This window comes from Rhea pennata, chromosome Z (genome assembly GCF_028389875.1).
Source record: "Rhea pennata isolate bPtePen1 chromosome Z, bPtePen1.pri, whole genome shotgun sequence".
NCBI classification, from domain to species: domain Eukaryota; kingdom Metazoa; phylum Chordata; class Aves; order Rheiformes; family Rheidae; genus Rhea; species Rhea pennata.
In genome coordinates, this window is record NC_084702.1 from 36280497 (window position 1) to 36301536 (window position 21040).

Below are 21040 nucleotides of genomic sequence, written 5' to 3' on the forward strand. Positions count from 1 at the left end.
AATTCCCTGAATGATTAAGCAAATAAATGTATTTGTGGTTATCATTTGTTTAAGCATTTTGCATTAATTCTGTCTAAAATGATAGAATTGTTAAAATTGCAGTGATTATTAAAAATGATACACACTGTAGGATGGCGTTGTACTGTGTTACCCTGGCACAACTACCTCCTCCCCCTCACATTTTTCACCAAATTCAGAAACAAAAATGGAATTTCCAGTATTTGCTTAAGGAGCTTATTCAAAGCATTAAGAGAGCCAAGGAAGAGATTTGTTCCTCAGAGTAGAGAGTGGAGTGTTTGCTAATTCAAGAAACAGAAGGGAATGGAAAAAGAGAAATGATAAATGGAGGAAAGAGGAGATGAAGGAGATGTAGTCTGTGTTTGGAGTTAGTGCCTTGAGACTCATTTCACTATTCAAAGCAGGGAGAAAAACATCCAATAAGGCATGTCAGCCTTACTGCAGAAATGAATATTGCAGTTGGCTACAGTCCATCTTACCGCGAAGCATACTTGCTGTGACAGACGTGCTTCCGACTGCGCTATTAGAGGCTGGCACAGCTTTAAAATGGAAGATTTGATTTCAGTAGGTTGGAACTAGTAATATCACTGTCATGGCAGTAGGTCACTGCTTCCCGAGGAAACACAAACCAAAAAAAAAAAAAAAAAAAAAAATCACAGGACAAATACATTATTCTTTGGTAATCCTCTATTGTCACCTATTAAGAGGAGTTTTTCTCTTATTTTTGCAGCTGAGGAGAGCAACCGGCGTCGCACGGAAGCCTTAGCTGACGCAGTTGGCCCATCTCGCCTGGAGCTTGGTCTGTGACAGTGGCCAGCAGTAGACCCTCAGGGAAGCGGTTAGGTACAGGACAAGTACACAGAGGTGTTTCCACAGAGTATTCCAATGCTGTTTCACTTTGTGTGGAATCAAATTACAGAAAATGATAGAAGGGGAAAAGGTAATAATAGCAGCAAAGCTCCTAGGTGTATTCCTTCAGGCATTGCTCAAAAAGCAGGTTTTGGATGCGGGGGTTGTTCTATAGACACTCCTTTACCTTCAAATAACTGGTAGAAAACTGAGCATTTTTTTGATGGGTTACTATTTAGCAGATCAACTTTTTGATCTATGTCACATTGAGCAGTACAAGAGGGGAAATGAAGGTAGAGGATGGATAACAGGCAGCAGTGAGTGATGAAGCAAGAGGCTGAACATCTGCTTTTCTTTAGTCCTAACACTAATCCAACCTTCGTACTTTCATTAATTCAAGTAAACGTCAAACCAATAAATGTTTTAATGGGAGGGCTACTCTGATGGTCAAAGAGCAATTTCAGAACCAGAAATGTGTCAAGGGAAGTGTGAAAGATGTGTTCTTGCATTTAAGAAGTTTGAATCTTTAAAATCAGCAACCATCTTCCATCTAGCAATTACAGTAGATCAGAAAGACATGGTTTAGAAAGGCTGATCGTTACCCAATTTGGAAATCTAGATCTTTTTTTCTGTGTGAATTATTAGTTGCATCACTAAGAACTGTTTTAGGGCATGAGTGGGGAGAGAGGGAATAGGACATCTCTTGACCCTAGTATTTTAAACTAATTTTGCAAAGCATTTACTTTTCAGCTAATTCATACTGAGAAAGAAGGTTCATGATTCATTACCTATTTAGTGGAAATAGCTTTTAGTGCAAGCTGACTTTCTTCTCACCTTGCTTCTGCTTCAGAATTCAGCCACGTGTGCGTATTGGCATGGTAGCAAGCCACAAGTGCTGGAAGGATTCAGAGCTACGTTTTGTCCTGCCTGCCAGGTCCAGCACATAAGGTTATAATTAAGTTATTAAGTTACTCATTACTTTTTTCCATGGAAGGAGCCCTCATCTATCTATCTGTAGATTGTGTGAGGAGTTGGTTTTTAATTTTGTACTTGACAGCACATTAGAATGATTTCCCTTTAATCTCCCACTAAGCACTGCTAAAATGCCTACTCAGTGGAAAATTACCTTATCAATACCATTAAGTAAGAACAGCAGTTGAAGAGCCCTTTATTATATAGCCCAACCTCCAGGCTACCTGCATTGCCAAAGACTAATAAACGCTTGTTAGAAAGCTTAATATGGAACATTATACTTTCAAAACAGGATGCACTTCCTGCATCGTCATGCATCATGACTTGAGCTTGTTGTTTGTGATAGAAAGCCTAGGGAAGGCTAACGTGATCTTTTCAACGTTAAGAATGTTAAGCTGTATCCAAATCAACTCAGTACAGAGGCTGACAAGGCAAGCAAGTCACATACCCAACAGGAGTATATTGGCACAGGCTCCACCCATGATAACTGGGGAAAAAGAGCAGGTCTGAACTGAATTCACAGAGGCCAGCAACTACCAAGCCTAGTCAGCTGGAGACTTACTTGGAGGGCACTAATTTTGAGGATGCTCTTCTCAAGGACCTAATTTCTTTCTGAGTTTTTCATCACAGATACCTACTTGGTAAACAGACATCCAACTTGAGGTGGTTACTCCTTCCCATCAAGGATTGTAGTGGTGAAAAGGGTTTGGACCTTCCAGGGAGGGAAGTTTTTGGCATCAGTCCTGCCCTGTATTGGGGGATGAAGAGGGAAGTGTTCTATACAAAGTGGCTGTGCATTCAATAGGGGATATCTGGAATATTTTTCTACTCTTAGTATTATAAGCACAAGCTTAGGGAAGGCTTCACTAACATACAACTGCTTTGAATTCTTGCTCAGTCTCCTTGCTACAGTGCTGCAGCCTGACCACTTGCATGTATATTTTAATAGAGATGACGACAGATACACGGAAGATAGTTACAGAAAAGCTTCTGATTATTATACCAATTCTGTTGGGATACTCTGAGAGCAGTTACCTAATCAGTTCCCTCTTGGGACCATCCTCTTCGAGGGTCCTACCACAGCAGGTATAGACGAGGGCTCCTAACCACGTTTCCATAAGGATGAAGGACTAGTTAGCTAAATCTTCTGAGATTTAATCCAAACTGAGCAGGCACAGTATCGCTGGCCAATTTGGCTAAACAGAAATTTGAGGGTCAGTAAGAGCCAGTAGGAGGAAGAAACAGAAAGTCTAAAAACCAGCTAATTCTGCCTACATTTTAGACAGGAATAGTTTTAGGCACATCACCTTGTAGAAGCTCAGAAAATAAACTGTTAGGAGTGCTAGTCCTTTTATATAACCGTAAAGTTGATCTTCCTGACTAGATTGTTATTTAATATCCAAAAAGCATATTGATAAACAGGGAATAACCTGCTGTATATCTTGTTTAGGCTATTAGCTAAGCAAAAGGCTATCATAAAGCTCCGCAAAATCAGACTACGTTGATTTTATAACCCCAGACTGCAGAAATCTTTTGTAAAGTCTCATTATATGCAACAACTTTTAGCTATAAAGTTTCACTGAGTTCACACAATATACCTAAAAGTGTCAAATGAGATTAGCCCATTTGCTTAGTTGGCATGTCAAAGACTCAGCTATTCTCACCAAGAAAACTGAAAGCAGGTGCTGGCAAAACCCCTTTCAAATGAGGATATTCCTCTACTGTTTATAAAAGCACACGCTCAGGCACTGAGCACAAAAGAAACTGTTTGCTCAGCTCTCTGTATAAATAGCCAGCTTTTTCATCATCTGTATTGCACGTCTCAGGAGTGACACCTTGCTGGCAGCTGCAGCTGAGCTGTCCCAGCAATAGCCATGAAAGGCCAGGCTGGCACCAGGCTGGAGCTCTGTTTAGTGTTTAGCAACTGACTGTCAGCCGGAAGCTTAGAAACGAGAGCACAGAAGCACAGGTGTCGTGGGAAGTGGAGAGCAGGGGTGGTAATAAAAATCAAGCAGATACACACACCCCGTTGACTTTTCTGCAAATGCTGATAGGATGCAGTTCATGCTCTCATGCTCTGCTTCCTTCTTACCAGCAGTAGCACAAACCTGAATCCCCTAGACACTCCACTTGTTGGATATTCTCAGCATGCACTGTAGAAAAGTCAGGTCTTATCTACAGCACGCATTCACACAACCAGAGTGTCTTGGCAGTTACTTCAAAAATATTTTCTTCTTACGAGATGGAGAATATCAAGCAGCTGTTTTATTTTCTTAGAACAGGAACTCAAGTTAACTGAAGACACTTGGACTAAGCCTGTTGAGAAGAAAAATTGAGGTCAGCAACTGCACAGAGGCAGGGAAAAAAAAAAAAGCATCACTGATGTGGCCGTGTTTCCCTCCGTAAGCCTGCAGTTTGAAAGTGTCTTGCCAGAACCCAGCAGTACAGGATGCTTCACAGCTGATGGAGCCCAATCCTTGTCTTTTCCAGCTTATAAACTGTTAGGGACAACAGACAGATACAATTAAAGACTTTTTGGTCAGCTTTCATGACAATCTGCACAGCAAATTATTAGTTATTAATATTGTGTGTGCTAAATACTCGGAGTAGGTTAACTTCCCCAAAGTTGCACCTCTTTCCTCTTATTGCAGTGCAACTAGTAGTTCCTCCTTGCAGACCAGCAAGACTCCTCCTGTGGCCTTTCTTTGTATCAGCTCAAAGGCAGGGAGAAGCCCTCAACTCCTTGCCTCTCTCTCCTGCTCAGAAAGGGCAGCTTTTCCTTGCTCATCATTGCTGTTGTTACTTCCCTCCCTCCAAAGAGGGCTAGAGCAAACTCTTAGGCTCAAACCACACTTTTAAACTTTACCCCCACAAGGTCTCTATCTCCCAGTTTGGGAGAGGCATCATATATTGCCTGCCAGTTTTCTGAATAGCATTAAATCATTGAGGCCATCCTCATTCATCTTCTAGGAAAATGAAGAAGTTATGAAGCAAGGCTGAGAAAATGTGGCCATGTGAAATGAGCTCTGAGGTGAACACACAGGCACAAACTGCAACAGCCACACAGCAATAATCTGTAATCGTGGGCAATTTGCTTCTCCTTTTGAAAAGACTGCTTCACCTTTGCCAAACTCAGGGCCCTTGGCAGGCTGCCATGCAGGCTAAAGGGGACTCGCCCACCTTGCATTACCCAATTGCTCCTGCTGTTACTCTGTTCACTTAGGGCTAATGACAGGGGTTCAGCCTTTCCTTCCTAAAGTACCTGCCATATATCTCTCCACATTCTTTTTTTTAATAGCAAAGCACAATCCTCACTGATGTAATGGAGTAATAGGCCAATTCAGTTCAGCTGGTAGGTATAACAAAGATGCCTTGAAGTTCCCTTGACAGAGAGGACACGTCTCCAGCTTTTAAAGTACCATTGGAAAAGCATACATATTTCTGTTATTAAAAGAAATACTAAAAGGAGGGAAGTGGAGGAGGAGGAAGAGGTAAAAATCCAGAAAGTTGTATAAGCTATGGAATTAATAGAAGACAATGAGGGCAAAGTAAGGAGTAAAGGAAAACACAGCCTTTTTCAATTGTTTTCTTGGAAAAACTTGATTATTCTAGTAATCCCAAACTGGCTGAGGAAGGAAGGACAGAAGCTGTAGGGAGAACTGTCAAGTCTGCCTGAGTTTGTAGGAAGTGTGAATAACTCTGGGGGCCAAACTTGCTCCTACTGTTCTGTCTCCTCAGCCTGGGAAGGTCTAGAGTATAGCTGGGTAAAAGGAAGCATTGGCAGAAATTGTTCCTGCCTGCTGAGCAGTCAAGTTTGGACTGTGAGATATGAGCCTGCTCAGCTCATGAATATCACAATCACTAAAACAGGTGAATGGAATTGGGTTGACCTAAACTATAGTACTTCCAAGTCACTTAAAAAAAAAAAAAACAGTTTATTTAAACAAAGTAAGATACATTTCACAGAAATGGTTATAAAATGCATAGCATATATAAACAATACTGTTACTTTACAGACACTAATTGATATAACCCTAAATATTGCTTTTTAAAAGTAGCCAGCCTGCTTGGTGAATCAGAAAGCTAAAAATCAGTTATCCCATCTCAGGCACTATGAAGACAATACTTCAAATATAACAAAGCAGGCATCCATTTTCTTTCATTCACTCTACGGAAACCGTTTCTATTGCAACATCACTAATTCGCCAGTTCTTATTACGTGGAAGAATCCAGCCTCTGGAGTCACAACGACTAGACGTCCATTCACTGGAACATGAATTGCACTTGCTCGGCCAACCAAGACTCCACGCGACTCTGGGAAATGCTGACTGTGGCTCTTAGCACTGAGTAACTTAATGGACAGAGACTGTATGAATGGACAGAAAAACTACAGCAGCTTTTCTAAGCTGTGCAGACATGTCACACCCGTATCGCTAACTACAAGCAGTTTGATTGTGAAGTTGGTGAGTCCGCACATATTTCAAGCTTGACTTCAATGGAAAATGAATGCCCAGTAGCAGCAGACCTCACCTTCAGCAGTGATGCAGCACCACAAACAGTGGAATTGAGCCTATTTACAGCACCTGAGAACTGAGCACACACTGAACGCTCAGCACTCTGCAGAATCTAATCCAGAGATGTCTGCTCTCTGATCTCTGGGATGATAGGTCTGAAAGCAATAAAAGCCAAGAGCACAGCATTGATCCAGAGCCACAGTTGAGACACAGATACCCAGCTCATTCACACAACATACTTCTACATGTATGGGTCATGACTGAAATTCTTCCCATTTACACTTGTGTGACAAAGGACAAAAAACCCAGATGCTGAGGTAAATGCAGTTACACCTGATTTACACTGGTGTAAGCAAGTCTAGAATCAAACAAGCTATAAAATCCATTATTTCACACATCAATAGAGAAGGAAAAAAAACCCTTTCAAATTACATAGACATATGCGATTGCTCAAGAATAGACTGACTTTCTACACTGTGACAGGAGATATACAGTAGTTTAAACTTGGCTTGGATCAAAAATAAGAAGCTTGAACTCTGGCCAGCAGAGCTCTTTTGGAACTGTTTGTCAGGAGCAGAAGACTGAGGTCTGAAGCAGTCCAAGAAGATCAACGTTTCATTCACCATCTTCAAGTAGTCTTTGCAAGTTGTTCTGTATCTTAGAAAAAGAGACAAAACAATTAGGCAGGGAACATCGTACTGCATTTTAAAAATCAAGACATGCTCTCTGTACGCATTCTGTCACAGCTATTTATACGCACAGTATGCACGTTAAATGCTTTCTGCACTAGGCTCAAAGAAAACACCTAGCTATAATGAGCCAGCAGCCTGCTTAACTGAGCAACTGAAATCAAGGTGATATAGGTTATGATCTTCTCCTGCAATCTCTTCTTACAGATCTTCCTCTTCCTTAGGCATGAGAGAGTAGTAGAGGAAAAAAAACAAAACAAAACAACCCCAAACAACCCCCCACACCTCTCTAGAGCTAGAAAGAATAGAAATAGAAATGGATTAAAAAAAAAAAAAAAAAAACAAAAAACCCCCAGTATTTTAAACTGGATGAAAACTCACTGAAAGCCTCAGACTTCAAAAACCATAACTTTTAGATTTAGATGGGAAATTCAAGTAGTTTTACAACAGTTTCAACTACATAGGCTATGACCTGCACATAGCAACATAGGGTCTTTCAACCATGAGCAGATAACGTTGCATGGGCCAAGTCACTCGCTTTCTCTCTCAGTTCTGCTGAAGGCAATGCCAGGCAGTCACAACCTCAGGATAATTTACACACAGATGTGATTTACACAGCCTGTTTCTTCCCCCTCCATCCTCCTGTCCCCCAAACCAGGGTGAAACGGATACAGTGGGGCACATCCCATGGCACACGTGTTCTGTGTCCCAGTAACTAGCAATCACTGTCTGCAGAAGGCTTAGTTGCAATTACTTTCAGACTTTAAAGTTATGTGAGGAGCTATTGTCCTTCTGGTTCAAGGAGGCCATTTCTTAATTCTATGTCATGACTTCTAGTCTAGGTGCACACCTTTTCCAAGAAAAGCATTTGGGAGAAATGAGAACAGTAAGAAGAGCTAATTTGAGAAGACTCAGTTAACTCTAACACACATTTCCCATTAACAAGCTACATTAGGATAAGGGAGTAAGTTACTTTAGGCCACATTCGCTCTTCCCAGTTTAACCCTTTACCCTGACATGCATTTTAACAGCCTACAACTATGACGCCCATTAGAAACAAACACTCAAATACCAAAGCAGTGTCCTGCTAGGCTACGGAAATGCCTTGGTTCCAAGTATGGAGTACAACTGGTAAAAATCACAAGGTCACTCTGAAAGAGTCACTGCAACATAATTTTGTACTGAACATTTGTTAATTGGAGAGTAATTCATAGTTTTTAACCCAGATTATTACAGTGCTCTAGTTTACAATGCTGCAGTGGCACAGGAAGGGAGGGGGAGAGACGACAAGTTACACTAAACAAACTTCTAAGTTAGCTTTGCTGCCAAAGCCAGCTGCAGTCAGTTACTAACATTTTTTCACTAAGATGTAAGACGCAGGTACAGTGGTTGCAGTAGCTTTGCTCAGAGAATATAAGGCTGTTAGATTTCTACCTGCTTTGCAGTGCAAGGGTAGGGTCAGGCACGCTGTTTGACTATCACTGATCCAGATTAGAGAGGACTAGGATGTGATAATAAGCAACTACAGGTGATACTCATTTAGCTTAGATCACCAGCAGTTGATAGTGACTGGAGTATGCTGCAAAGACAAGCTAAGACTTATTTAAGAGTTGAATTCTTTAGACTAACTGATCAAAGTACATGGCTTAAGTCTCTCTAATTCAGGACAGAAGGCCGCTTCTCCAGGAAGCACTGAACGTTACTACCATCCAGCTGCCTTTTACTGCATCTCCCAGCAGAGTCTATATAAGGGACTGAAAGGGCTTAGTCCCGCTGCAAAAGCCTGGCTGCCTTCCCACTGAAATGAAATAAGGTCTCCCATGAACCATCCTGTCAGCTGAGGGCCTGACCCAGACAGCCGGAAGGCAGTAATCCCTTAAATGGTGTAATTTGGCTAAAAATAGTATCTGGCAATCATTTGGTAAGCATTTTTCCCCTCGTATTGATACTGTTGTTATCCAGAGCACAGAGATGGGTTATGCTGGTGTTAATCAAGATTTCCATAGACAAAAGGTTGGTGGTGGAGGGAAAAATTCCCATTTGTTTTTTGGCAGGGTTATGAAACCTCTCCACCACAGTAAACAATTATATAATATAATTTTAGCTTCATAACATTTGAGAAACTTGCTTTGGGAAAAACAGGTATTGAAAGACCTTGGCAAGCACTCAGTTTTGGAAACAAGAGGCAAAAATATCCCATGTGATTTAAGTACATAGCAATTCAAATAACTTCTATTTTTTACTCCACTGATCCTTTTTTCTTGCTTGGCCAGTGGCACTCTCTCCTCCCCAAAACTTGTGCATATGTTTGATACACCTAGAGTAGAAAAAAAGACATCCTATCCATTCTTGTTTTGCATAGGTATCCAGCTCATTCCAGCAAGTACATTTAATTTTGCAATTGCAGAATGACAGAGTAAAGGTCAACTTTAGGGAACCACACAGCTGGCACAGCAGCATTTGTGTTACTTTAGAGAAACAGGCAGATTCCAGCCACTTCACAGCGAGAAGCTGGCTACATATGGAAGTCCCATCCTTTTTTTTTTTAAACAACAACAAAAAACACCCAAAACCCACACCCACCCACCAACCACCAAAACCACACGCAGAAAATGCCATCAAATAATAATCAAAAAGGCTACATTCAGAATCCTTAGTCTTGGTGGACCAGAGTCACGATCATGAAATGTAGTAATCCCCCTGAAGTGTCCAGTTTACTAGTACTCCTGATCTTAAGCCTCAACATACCATCAAGGAAAACTTTCACATGCATCAATGCTTGTACTTGGACTAAATTATGGTCCAGCAACAGTATTTCCACTAGGAAAACATGCTGCTCTTGGTATCAGATCTGGAAGTAATTCAGCAGTTTTCAGTGCAACAAGCTGAAGAAATTCTGCAAGAACCTGATTAGTGTTTAAGCATTTGCCTTGTATCATAAAGTTACCTTCTCCAATTTTATAAGATTAGCAGTCAACTCATCACAGAGGGCATCAGCATTAATTTGCAGATTAGATCCCAAACCCTGGTGCACTGGCTGGCTGTGAAACAAAAGAAGGAAGTAAGTATGAGAGAAATGAAAAGAGGAAAAAAACACGAAACACAGAGATACATAGAGATGGAAATACTTTGAATAGTAACATTTTGAACTGTACTTGTTTACAGAAACTCACGCCTAACTCACTCTTGACTACATTCTTTGTGACATCTCGTTCTCCAGATTTTTGGATGGAAAACTTTTCAACTTGCTACTGGTGGAAATAGCTGTAAAGTTGCATAAGCTCCCTGTGTCTTGTGACTTAGAGGAAACCAGAAAGCCCAACCCTTTGACACTGTAAAAGCACACATTAGGTCATCCTCTATTTTGTACTGCTTGGGATCAGCATGATAGAAAACAGGAGATTCCCGTTAGTAAAAGAGTGCTTCAGAAGAGGGCCACAGTATCCTGTTAATCAAAATATGCCAAAAGTGGGAGAATAGCTTTTAACATTGCCTGCTATTAGGCAGGTTTACCTCTCTCTCCCTGCACTGTAAGTAAAATACAAAGGCAAGCCAGATGAAGAACCACTTCCTTCCTATTCACTTAAATTTGTTATTAAGAGCCTAGCTCTGCCTTCTGACACAGAGCTCTGCAAGTGCTGCCGCTCTCAGCTCTGTTCTGTGGACAGCAACTGGATCCAAAGCAGCACAGCAGTTTAATATGACCAAAAATGCATCGTCAGTGACCTACTTGTTACACTGATGTTTTATCAGAGAAAGTTGAACTAACGAGTAACCTTACTCAGGAACTTGCACCAAGTCTGACTCTCTTAGTAGGCAACTGCATCTAGCCTGGGTACAGCTGTAGCTTGAATTTTATTTTTCTTCTTGTTTTTCAAGTAGTGCTTTTCCAGCCAGCTGGCTGTGTCAGCATTCCCACTTGCACTATGTCTGGCTGCAGGTTTTGCAATGAGATTTACAGAGGACTTCAAGCTGTGTTTTTCAGAGCAGCTCATAAAGTTTCAGTTACAAGAAGCAGAGTCAACTCAAAATTTAATGCTAATGAAACTGATTAGTTTTCTCAGCTGTGTACAGCTGAACTATATTCCGTCCTGGGAAAAGAGGGAGAAGCTAGTACAGCTTAGTGGCATATTTCTGTATGCCCTGCACTACTTGTTTGCAGACTTCCAGTCCATATAACATGGAGGAAAAGAAGAAAAAAAGGTGTGTGTGTGAGTGTGTGTGGTAGATTCATGTCTGTGACCTGGGCTCTGCCCACAGCTACAGAATAGAACTTTCAAAATAGTGTTGGGAGATGCCTAAAAAAACATCAGCAGTCTTATGTTTTTCCCTCCTCAAACTTCCCGAGCACTCGGATTATCTTAGTTGTTTTCTTGCAACTTGAGTATTTCTTATATGCTGTGAGTCAACATGAGGTAATGACAGTTTGTTATTTTAATTTATATTCAGAGCAGTCCTTACCTCCTTTTCCTATTTGTCATCTTTCTGCCATTTATGTTCACATATGCAATGAACCTTTTAAAAAAGGTTTAGTGAGATAGGACATCAGTATCTAACTAATCTGAGGCAGATGAATTAGCCTGAAGATTATGAAGTAGTTTATCATCTGAAGCTAATCAAGTGACATTAAGACTGAAAACAGAAGATATATGCCCCTCTCAAGAATCATTGAACCATGCTCTAGAAAGGACCGCATTTCAGTAGTTAACTCTGAAGTTACAGCTATCCGAAACATGCTGAAGGCAGTCATATACCACAACACATCATACTTATACTAAAAGCCTCAAACAGAAATCTATTAGATGTGGCTAGCACAGAGAAGAAGTAGAGAGTATTGAAGTATCACAATGGTTTGTGAAGAACATAGATGGGCATAACAGATACTTGAAAAAGGTTCTTTAAAATTATTTTTTAGAGCGTATTCTTACTCCTTAACATGCGACTCAAAGGATGTCATAGAAATAAGACGTTCCTCTAGGACATTGATTTTATATCTCATGTAGAAGGTAGAAAATATTAATATACAGACACTGTAAGAGAGAAAAAATAAGGTATATCAGCTGAGTTTGTAGGGACATGGTAACTTCAGATGTACAAATAACAATTTAAACTGCTTGTACTGTTGAACTTGTCACATACATGTATTGTAAATGTGTCATTCTTAAGAGCACCTCAGGAATACATTTCAGTGGCACTCAAGCAGCTCTGAAAGTCTCAGCTGTGTTGTACAACTTTACATGCCACCTAGAATGAACTTGCAAGCAGCTAAACTCTAACATTCTCCCAGTCAAAATACCCTTTGCTTCTACAAGTAAAAGGCTGTTAAGCCTGCCCTGGCATTTCTACTTCTGAAAAGTATGAAGGCCACCATCTCCCTCAATCTTCTCTTTTTCAAGTGGAGCATAGATGATATTAATCTATATAAACCTAAGAAAACGCTAATATTTTGACAATCTTTTATTAATTGTTCACTTACAGAACTGCATAAAATATAAGTATTTGGTTCAGAGATAAAAGCTTCTGGGAATTCACTTTGTGGAAGAACCTGAAGGCTTCAGAATGATCTGCTAGGAGAAGAACAAAGTGTCATTTTAATCAAAGCAGACCAAGGCAGACAAATGGTGTATGGAAGCATGCAACAAAATATATAAACACAGGGAAAAGATCTTCCACTGCTAATGTGAACTGACACAACTATGTGGACGTGCCTAACCCCAGCTGAAGATCTTCCCTGATTCCTTACCATTTCGAGGAGTGTTCTTGGCTTTTCCTTCAGGTACACGTTTACTGTGTGCATCTGAACGGACAGACTTTGCCTCAGTCTTGGAAACTTTCAAGTGAGTCTGTGTCTCTATAACATGATAATCTGTCAAAAGCAAGAGTTTTAGTAAAGCTTTTTCTTTAAGAAGAAAATTATAGTTCCAGTTCCTGACATTTCGGTATAAAAGACATCTGAGTGAAATGGGACAGAAAAATTCAGTCGTATTCAGTTTTGTTTACTTATTTTGTTGTTTTTGCCTTGCATATCCAGGACTGTTCTAGTGATGAAAAAGAAATTTAGAAGTGACAGGTTTCCCCCACCTCATTTCTATTCCTAGGGAGATATTTTTAGCTGGATCTTTCTTCCCCTGGCGGAAAGGAAAACAGAAAGGTTTGAAGTAGTTATTAGCCTTACAGAAACAAGACAGCAAATTAGATAATTATTCAGAAGTCTTCATTCAGTAAGTAATGTCAACACAATTTAGTTGTTGCTTCATAAACACTAACAATTACAATATATATAGACCCAGTAAATACCAACAACAAATGAAAGTAAATGACCTCAAATCATAGAGCTAAACAAGAGACAGAAAAAGAGTTAAGTAAGAAATAACTCAACTAAAAACTGCTATTTAAGAAAGAGAGGATTGATAATGTTTCATTTAAAAGTAACGGCTACAGAGAAGTTTCTAATTATATAAGTTCTTTATAGTCAAGACAGAACCTGGAGTAATAAAGAATACCAGCACGTTAATATATATTAACATATAAAACTGAATAATACCATAGGATATTGCTGCTAATGACATCAGTATGTGCAATATAAAACAAGTTCTGCCATATTTTTGAACTCTTTTATAAGCAATGTTTTTCTGTGTAACACGACGGCAGATTAGATGAAGAATTTGAGGTATATAAAATTACAAACGCTGGTGTTAAAAACGTCAATTTGGACAGTATCTTCAAGTGTCTTAATGACTGCAAAGAATAAAACAAAAAACCTTAACCTTATCAAATATAACTTCTCCTGATGATCAAAACCCACCTCTGTAAATCAAGTCGTTTAAATGGATTAGAAGCTACACTGTGACCTGAACTACTTTTTAATAGTTTATTCTGTCTTTAAAGGAGGAACATCTCTTTCATTACATCTCTGCTAGCATAACTGGTGGGGTAAAATCCTTGGATGGTGGGGAGCAGATAGAGCATGAATAAGCAACTAGAGGCAGTAGTGACATGAACCAGGTCTGCTGCTGACAGAATCATTACTTAACTATGGATTAAGAAGGCAGGTGAATAGTAATGGAGACCTAGTTATTGTGGCTGCAAGGAAGACCTCAAAATAGTTCTTCAGGACTGTGATGAACAGAGATGCACCTCTACATCAAAAGGGGATTACAGAAGCAAAACTAAGCTGTGTCATTCCCATTTTCTCAGGCCTAGTGATCTCTCTCACCTTGAAAACGTTCTAGCTCTGGGGTTTGGGAGCCTGTACTGCTGGACTCCTCCATCTCTTGTCTCCGCTGTTGCACTATACCATCCAGATCAGAATAGTCTTCATTAAAATCCTGATAGGAGAAGAGTCACAAGAAAGATCAGCCCTAATGTAAATCTAAACAGCCTGATCTCCTTTCACCTCCTTTGAGAAACTGAACCAATGATTAGGTATTTAAAACTGGCTGGCCAGGAAGAAGCTCCAATATAAAGATGTTGAGATCAAGTTAGGACAATAAGCACTTTATAATGTGCACTTTAATAACCACTTTATGACCACCAGAATTCACGCTTAAGTCTCATCTCTTGCCTTAATTTAAGCTTAGGTACGTTGGAAGAGAAAGACCATTAAGGTAGACTCTAGCCACTGCACTGGTTACACATCTCTCAGTTGCCTGAACTAGATTGTAGGAGGACTGCAGTGTTTCTAGCTTCAAAAATCATGTTGCATTGCCATCTGTGGCAGGGGAAACACCAACCATAAGTTAGTACAGAGCACCGTGAAACTTGACTACTAAAAACAGCGTATGTGTGCACACATACCACATCCGAGGGGATCTAAGTACATCTACGCTAATCACTTCCATTGCTTCCTGAGGCTGAAAAGCTCCTGGAAGTTTTAGAAGCAAGGGCACGATTTGCTTCAGTTTAGGACATTATAAGCAGGACTTAAATGAATAGTGCCATACAACAAGAGAACAAACACCCAAGTCACTTACCAGGGGCAGAGTTGTAGGACGATCAGCCCTGAAACTGTTTTCAGCAGAAGACGGATTGGGACTGTTGCCGACACTCATATCCTGAAAAAAAAAAAAAAAAAAAAAAAAAAAGTTTAAACAATGAACACAGTTAGAAACTGCCTAACCTTTAAAAGCAGAAGAGCTGTATTATGAGCATAATAAATCTATTATCTTCCCTTCCATTAGTACTTACCTCTAGATGTCTACAGATAGATTTTAATAGCTTGTAGGTGGTATCTCTGGAGAGCAAGGAGACAAACATGTACTGAAAAAAAAAGTTCCGGAATTGTTTGAGAAAAGGCACACAGTAAAAGTTTCCTTTTATATCTAAATAAAAATGGTATGTGGCTTTGCTGATCGAGTAACTATTTTCAAGGACTTTTGTGCAGCAGAAGAAAACACTTCCTCTAAGCCTGTGAGCAGAGGTTAATCACAAGGTGCATAAAAAAATGCACATCAGAATTTACCATGCCTTGCTGTAATACCTAGAGTATAACCTAGTGCATATAAAACAAACAAAAAACCCCAACAACTTTGTGCACTATGTTTTCCCTATCTTTTTCTAAACAACTCACTGTATATCCTCTCCTTGTTTGTGCAATGAAAGTAGTCTGGTCCCAAAGCCATTCTTAAGATGATCAGGTTGTTTTCTACTTATTGGTGCAACTACTCCTGAGTATTACTGTGAGCCACTGTATTTTGTTGCATCTGTGGCATCACTGATCAGATGAGAGACCCAAGCAAAATCAAGCTACTGTCAAAGCTACCAGTTGGGCAAGTAACCCTTTCTGCGCTTGCTTTCTGGGCCAGCTGCTTCAGTCCCTCAGAGCCTGCTGCACTAACCAGCAGGCTTGGAGAACAGGTGGTATCCAGAGATTTTCTTTTTTATTTTCTCAGAAAGTTCTACATTGCTCTGTTTACTGTACATCCAAAGGAGAGAAAAAAAAAGACAGTGAGCTAAGGGAAGGAAAAAAAGTCACTGCCTGTCAGAAGAGAGGGAGTAGAATAAGCCTGTTAACTCCAAAAAGTCCTCCAGGGTTCTCAATCTAAACAGGCACACGTGACTAATTCTCTGTTTGGATAAATTGGCACTTGGCACCTTTAAGAAACACTCATGACAACTGTAAATGAGTAAGTAAAGAGGACAAAAAGGAAAAAGAAAACAGGCAAGGTATGACAGCTTTACCCTCTTCCAGTACTTACTTTATCTGTGACTGTTGCTATGATCAGAGCATTTGGCACAAGGAGGGCAGTTTTGGTTTTCTTTAGCAGTGTCACTGAGAGCACAGGTATACTGATCTGTAACAAAAGCATCATATTGTTAGGGTCCCAATGCAAGCATTCGGTCTGAATGCTCTTTCACAAGGAGCCTAACCTACCAACTGGGGTAAGTCAGACTTTCAACGCTCCTCCTTTAAAGATTTCTCTTGAATGTCTCCATTTCCACATTCCAAATGGAGCAGGTATGGTTTCAGGCTAATACTATTTCTTAACTGTTTTTACTTCTATTTTTATCAGATAACAATTCAAGCTTTTATTTTTTTTGTGCTTCCTCTTTCTGATCCCTTTGCTATAGGCTTCACTGTGCACCCGCAGAACAAACCAGGCTTAAAGCTAGGTTTCTTTGTATAGGAACAAAACGTTTCAGAACATACCAGACAGGAGATGCTTGCTGAACAATGAACTCACAACTCTTGCTCTTCCTCACCATTTTCAGAGCCCTTAGTTTACAGCAAGCAACTGAGTAAACAGCTTGTCCTTCAGTATGTCAAGAGATCCAATACTCACACACCCACTGACTTAAACTGATCCCTCTGTGTCATCCAGCCTTTCTACATTTACACTGAAAAGTACTCAATTTTCCTTCCTGCTTCTTGTTTACATTCAACCCCATTAGTGGGAAAAAATGTTACCTGCTAAGTTTCAGCTTATTTCAATTCAGATATTTGTATGGGTGCTTCTTGTAAACACCACGTTACAAATGACTGAATTGCTGCTTTGACTTTCAATTAAAAAGCCCCAAGCTGACTGTTTAGGCAAACACAGCAATTCAGAATACTTAGGGATGAGATCTAGCTCCTGTCAGAATTCCCTCAGTATACACCACCACAGTGACCTGAGAAATTCGGAAGAAAGATGGAAATGCCAGAGATTGATCAATAATAGCTGAACATTGCACTGAATGAAAAAACAAACAAACAAACAAAACCAAAAAAACCGAGAAACCCCCAAAACACAGCTCAGTGCAGAAGGAGAATTAAAATACTCTTGGAGCAGTTTCGTAAAATTTTTGTTAACTTTTGTTACGAATAAGTACAAAGTAACATCAAGTCATGAAATTATCTCATGTTGTTTCAGGTTTAAAAAATTTTAGAAAGCATTTCTGTACATTAGTCTACCTGCAAGATTGTCAGCCACTCCTCAAGGATGGCAAGCCAAACCTCTGCTTGTCATCTACAGGCTAGAAACTTGGTATTTAGTTTTGTTAAGAAAGGGTGCTAGAACAAAACAAAATAAAAACAAACCCAAAATCACAACGCTTATAATTTGAATGCCTGGGTCTAAGACTTTGCAAGTCTGACCACTATCACCTGGCAGGTGAGGGGGAAGAGGGCAGCTATGACGCATCTTTAACAGGAAAAACAGAACTATCATGAGTCAGAATAGAATTGGCTTCACTTCTTTTGGAGATTTTTCAGTAAAAATCATGAACGATGATTATAATAAAAAATGCAACTTAGAAGTTGTCTAACTGGCTCAGTTCACCTCAAAGAGCTTTACATTGGAAATGTTAATGGCATTCTGCTGCATGCTGTTTTCATGGATAACATTACTGTAACCAAGACAAAAGAGTGCTTAACCGTGATTAAGTACCTGCTTACTGCACTCTTATCCCAGCGCTAGACTGAAATGGGGAAATCACTGTAAAGTATTTTATTTATCTGTAGTAAAAATTCTTCTGGGAAATATGGCTTACTTTTAGCAACACGGATAGAAACTAAAATGCATAAGATGATACTTAGCCCCAGGAAAATGATCCCAGGCCAATGCAGAACTACCTGTAGAAACAGTGCAGTCTTTCAGAGCTTATTCTGTCCTGGAGCAGAGATCTTTTATTTTCAAACAAGCAGAATGTTTTCACTGCAGACTCAGAGCTATTGCCTTGTATGGCTGTTTCACCCCTCACTCCCTAAACTTTTATTAACCAAAATTCTTTAGGTAGAAGAGAAGTGAAAAGTGAAAGATTTGTTAGAACATGTAATCCTGCTCCTTCTGACAAGTTTAGAGAGTTTTACAAGTTCCAAGTGATAGACTTTTGTCTCGTGGCAACTTTATCAATATACCTTACTGCTAAGAAGGTTCTTCCTCCTGTCAAGCTTGATTTCCTCTTCCCCTCCCCCCATTATATTATTCTTCATTATATCCCTGGTTCTTCAATGTTTTGTTGAAGTTTTGTTGATGACGTTTCTAAAAATACTTGTGCCTGCTCTGTGTGGCTGAACCAAGCTCTGACATGAGATGCAGGGGGAAGTAAATGACCAGTTTTACTCCCTAAACGATCTTAATTTTTTTTCCAATGTATTTTTAAAAATAGGCACTCAGAGTTGGACACAGATGGATATCACTACAGCCATATTTAAAAATACTAAACCTACCCTGCTCAGTCCTCTAATACCTTTACTTTTGTGTATCATATACATACATAAATATGCATATATCCACAGAACTGGAACTCAGTTGATATTATATAAAAAAATCCACTTTCCAGTACTATATGATTATCTTTCTACATGATCTTTTTCCAGGTCTTTTTGTTCTGCTTGATAGAGTTTTGTGAAACTTTATTTGTATGTATGTAGCTTAATCAGAATTTTAGAAAGCTGCACTTCAGTCTGGAGTAGACCCATCTGCATTTATTTGTGCTGAACAGGAGATTACTTAGACAGTAACTTAATCTATTTTTACAGGGTTTTTCTCAGCATCGCTCCAACAAAACTACTTCCCAAGATAGCTACTATGAGTTAGAAGCGATAGTCTCTGAGCCTTTCTTTGCATCATATGGCTTCCACCAGCACACATACTATCTGCATCCATGCGCTGCCCATGACTAATGGCATCCATTAACTGGCAACCAACAATAACTCCGTTTCTTGAGCCAGGCAGTAGTGCACAACACGCCATAATCTCACTATGAACAATGTGTCATTAATCATTCTTTAAATTTGAATCTATTTCACCTTTCTAAAAGTCCTTTTGAAAATAAGTGGTATACCACCAAAAGAGATCCCAGCAGAGAAAAGGGATACCATTTCCTTAAAGTACAGTATAGTTCAGCATCCTATTCCCTAAGCAGGAGTCTAGATCTAAACTGCAACTTTGTTCAAGAAAGTACTTGAGAAAGAAATCTTTGCAGTAAATCAAGTTTTGTTTCCTAATAAAAGCTCAAAGATAGATCTGAGTTTATGTAGACAAACACCCCAGACCTCCAAAACAACGAGAACACTAACTGTTAGACAGAATTTTTTATCTGTATGCGTAGCATTCACCTGAGGCGGCCAAGCCTTAGGTGGGTAACTGATAGTAGAAAAAGCTTCTAGCTTGAAAGTTGCAATAGCTGCAGCTATTTGCACTGAGAGAGAGTACACAATGATCTAGTAAGTTACCATCTTTCTGACTATTCAGGTCCCATTTCTGCTTTTCACATTAGGCTCTGAATTAAATGCCTAGCAGACTGGTTTTGATTTCCCCTCTCAGTTCACGTGGAACAGAAGGAGCAGCCAGAGGAATCCCCCCACAGCCCTTAGCCACTCAGCTCTGAAACCTGATTTAGTTTCTTCATCTGCAATTGTTCCATTTAACGTGCTTGATTTTTCCCTTCCCTCCAGTTCTCCAACTGCAGTCTTGACCTTGTTTTTCAACCTTGCCTCCTCCTCCTCCTTTTCATACTTTTTCCAAGGAAGTTTTTTGTACAGTTTTTGCTATGTGGGCTTGGCAGTGCCCTCATTGCTGCATGTCAGATCCTTTCCCTCCATCACTTTTTTCCCCATGCTGGAAATCCCTTGGGAGATGAAATGGGTCTTCAATAATAGAAGCGCTCCAGCTCTGAAATAACTTTTTGGCATTGCAGCACAGCAGTTACTGTATTTGGCAATAGTCAGCCTAAGTATTAGCAGTATTCTAGCCTTGCACAATAACATGAATTTCTGGTGATGACCACAGTCCAAGGGAATAGCATTACTGTTCTGTACATAAAAAAAAAAAAAAAAAAAAAAAAATTACTGACCTTAGTGTCTTTACCAAAAACCTTGGAATGGAAGCAAATCCAGTTTTCAGAGAGGAATAACTTTCCTTGGTACAGAATTTCTTTCTGCAGAGCACAGGTAAAACCTAAAACACAGATATTCTTTAATCATTAAGGTAATCACAAGCCAAGGTAACTTTTTAAAAAACTTTTTAACTTTAAAGCCATAACCTATGTAGGTTTATATCTTTTGATAAACATTGTCAAACTTTTCTATTAGTAAAACTTACTGTTTCAAAGAGCTAAGTTTCACAAGTCTAAGTTCAGATTCAAAACATCCACAGTCTAAAAACTGAAACATAACATACAACTGGCTCCCAGAAGCCAAGAAACTTTGCGAGTACAATGTAGTTTCCTATAAACCTTTTGAGTATGTGTCAGGTAAGTGTATTACATAAATGTAAAGAGCTTTATGGGAAATAGGAGGTTTAACTCAAAACTTCTAGAACTATAGCACTTGTCCAGACCAGATGACCAATGGAGGCAGAAGCACATGTGAAACACTCCTAACTTTGTAGCCACAGAGCACACCATTTATCTCATTCATAAACTGCTTTCCTTGTATTCCTTCTTTCAGGGAGGATCTGTTATGCATGCATAGCCTTCATTTGTTACAGCTATCACAGGGAACAAATCAATCTTTAGACATCGGAAAATCCTTCTCCTACCAGTGCTTTTAAATCTTAAAGCATCATCAACAAA

General features: G+C 39.6%; 1 protein-coding gene across 6 annotated transcripts in view; it reads right to left on the bottom strand.

Moving 5' to 3' along the window:
• Positions 1-5781: 5781 nt before the first annotated feature.
• GRAMD2B (GRAM domain containing 2B) overlaps positions 5782-21040 on the bottom strand; it is a 32760-nt gene continuing 17501 nt past the window's right edge. For 4 of the 6 annotated variants that reach the window (XM_062599291.1, XM_062599287.1, XM_062599293.1 and 1 more), the window contains exons 5-14: positions 20321-20424; positions 16240-16335; positions 15230-15301; positions 15016-15096; positions 14259-14370; positions 12786-12908; positions 12519-12609; positions 11971-12072; positions 9990-10083; positions 5782-7010 (exon numbers count right to left, since the gene is read on the bottom strand). In XM_062599291.1, coding sequence (XP_062455275.1) covers positions 6969-7010; positions 9990-10083; positions 11971-12072; positions 12519-12609; positions 12786-12908; positions 14259-14370; positions 15016-15096; positions 15230-15301; positions 16240-16335; positions 20321-20424 — 917 coding nt within the window. In that variant the 3' untranslated portion in view covers positions 5782-6968. The remainder of the gene's footprint in view (positions 7011-9989; positions 10084-11970; positions 12073-12518; positions 12610-12785; positions 12909-14258; positions 14371-15015; positions 15097-15229; positions 15302-16239; positions 16336-20320; positions 20425-21040) is intronic. The other 2 variants (XM_062599288.1, XM_062599289.1) reach the window with 2 other exon arrangements.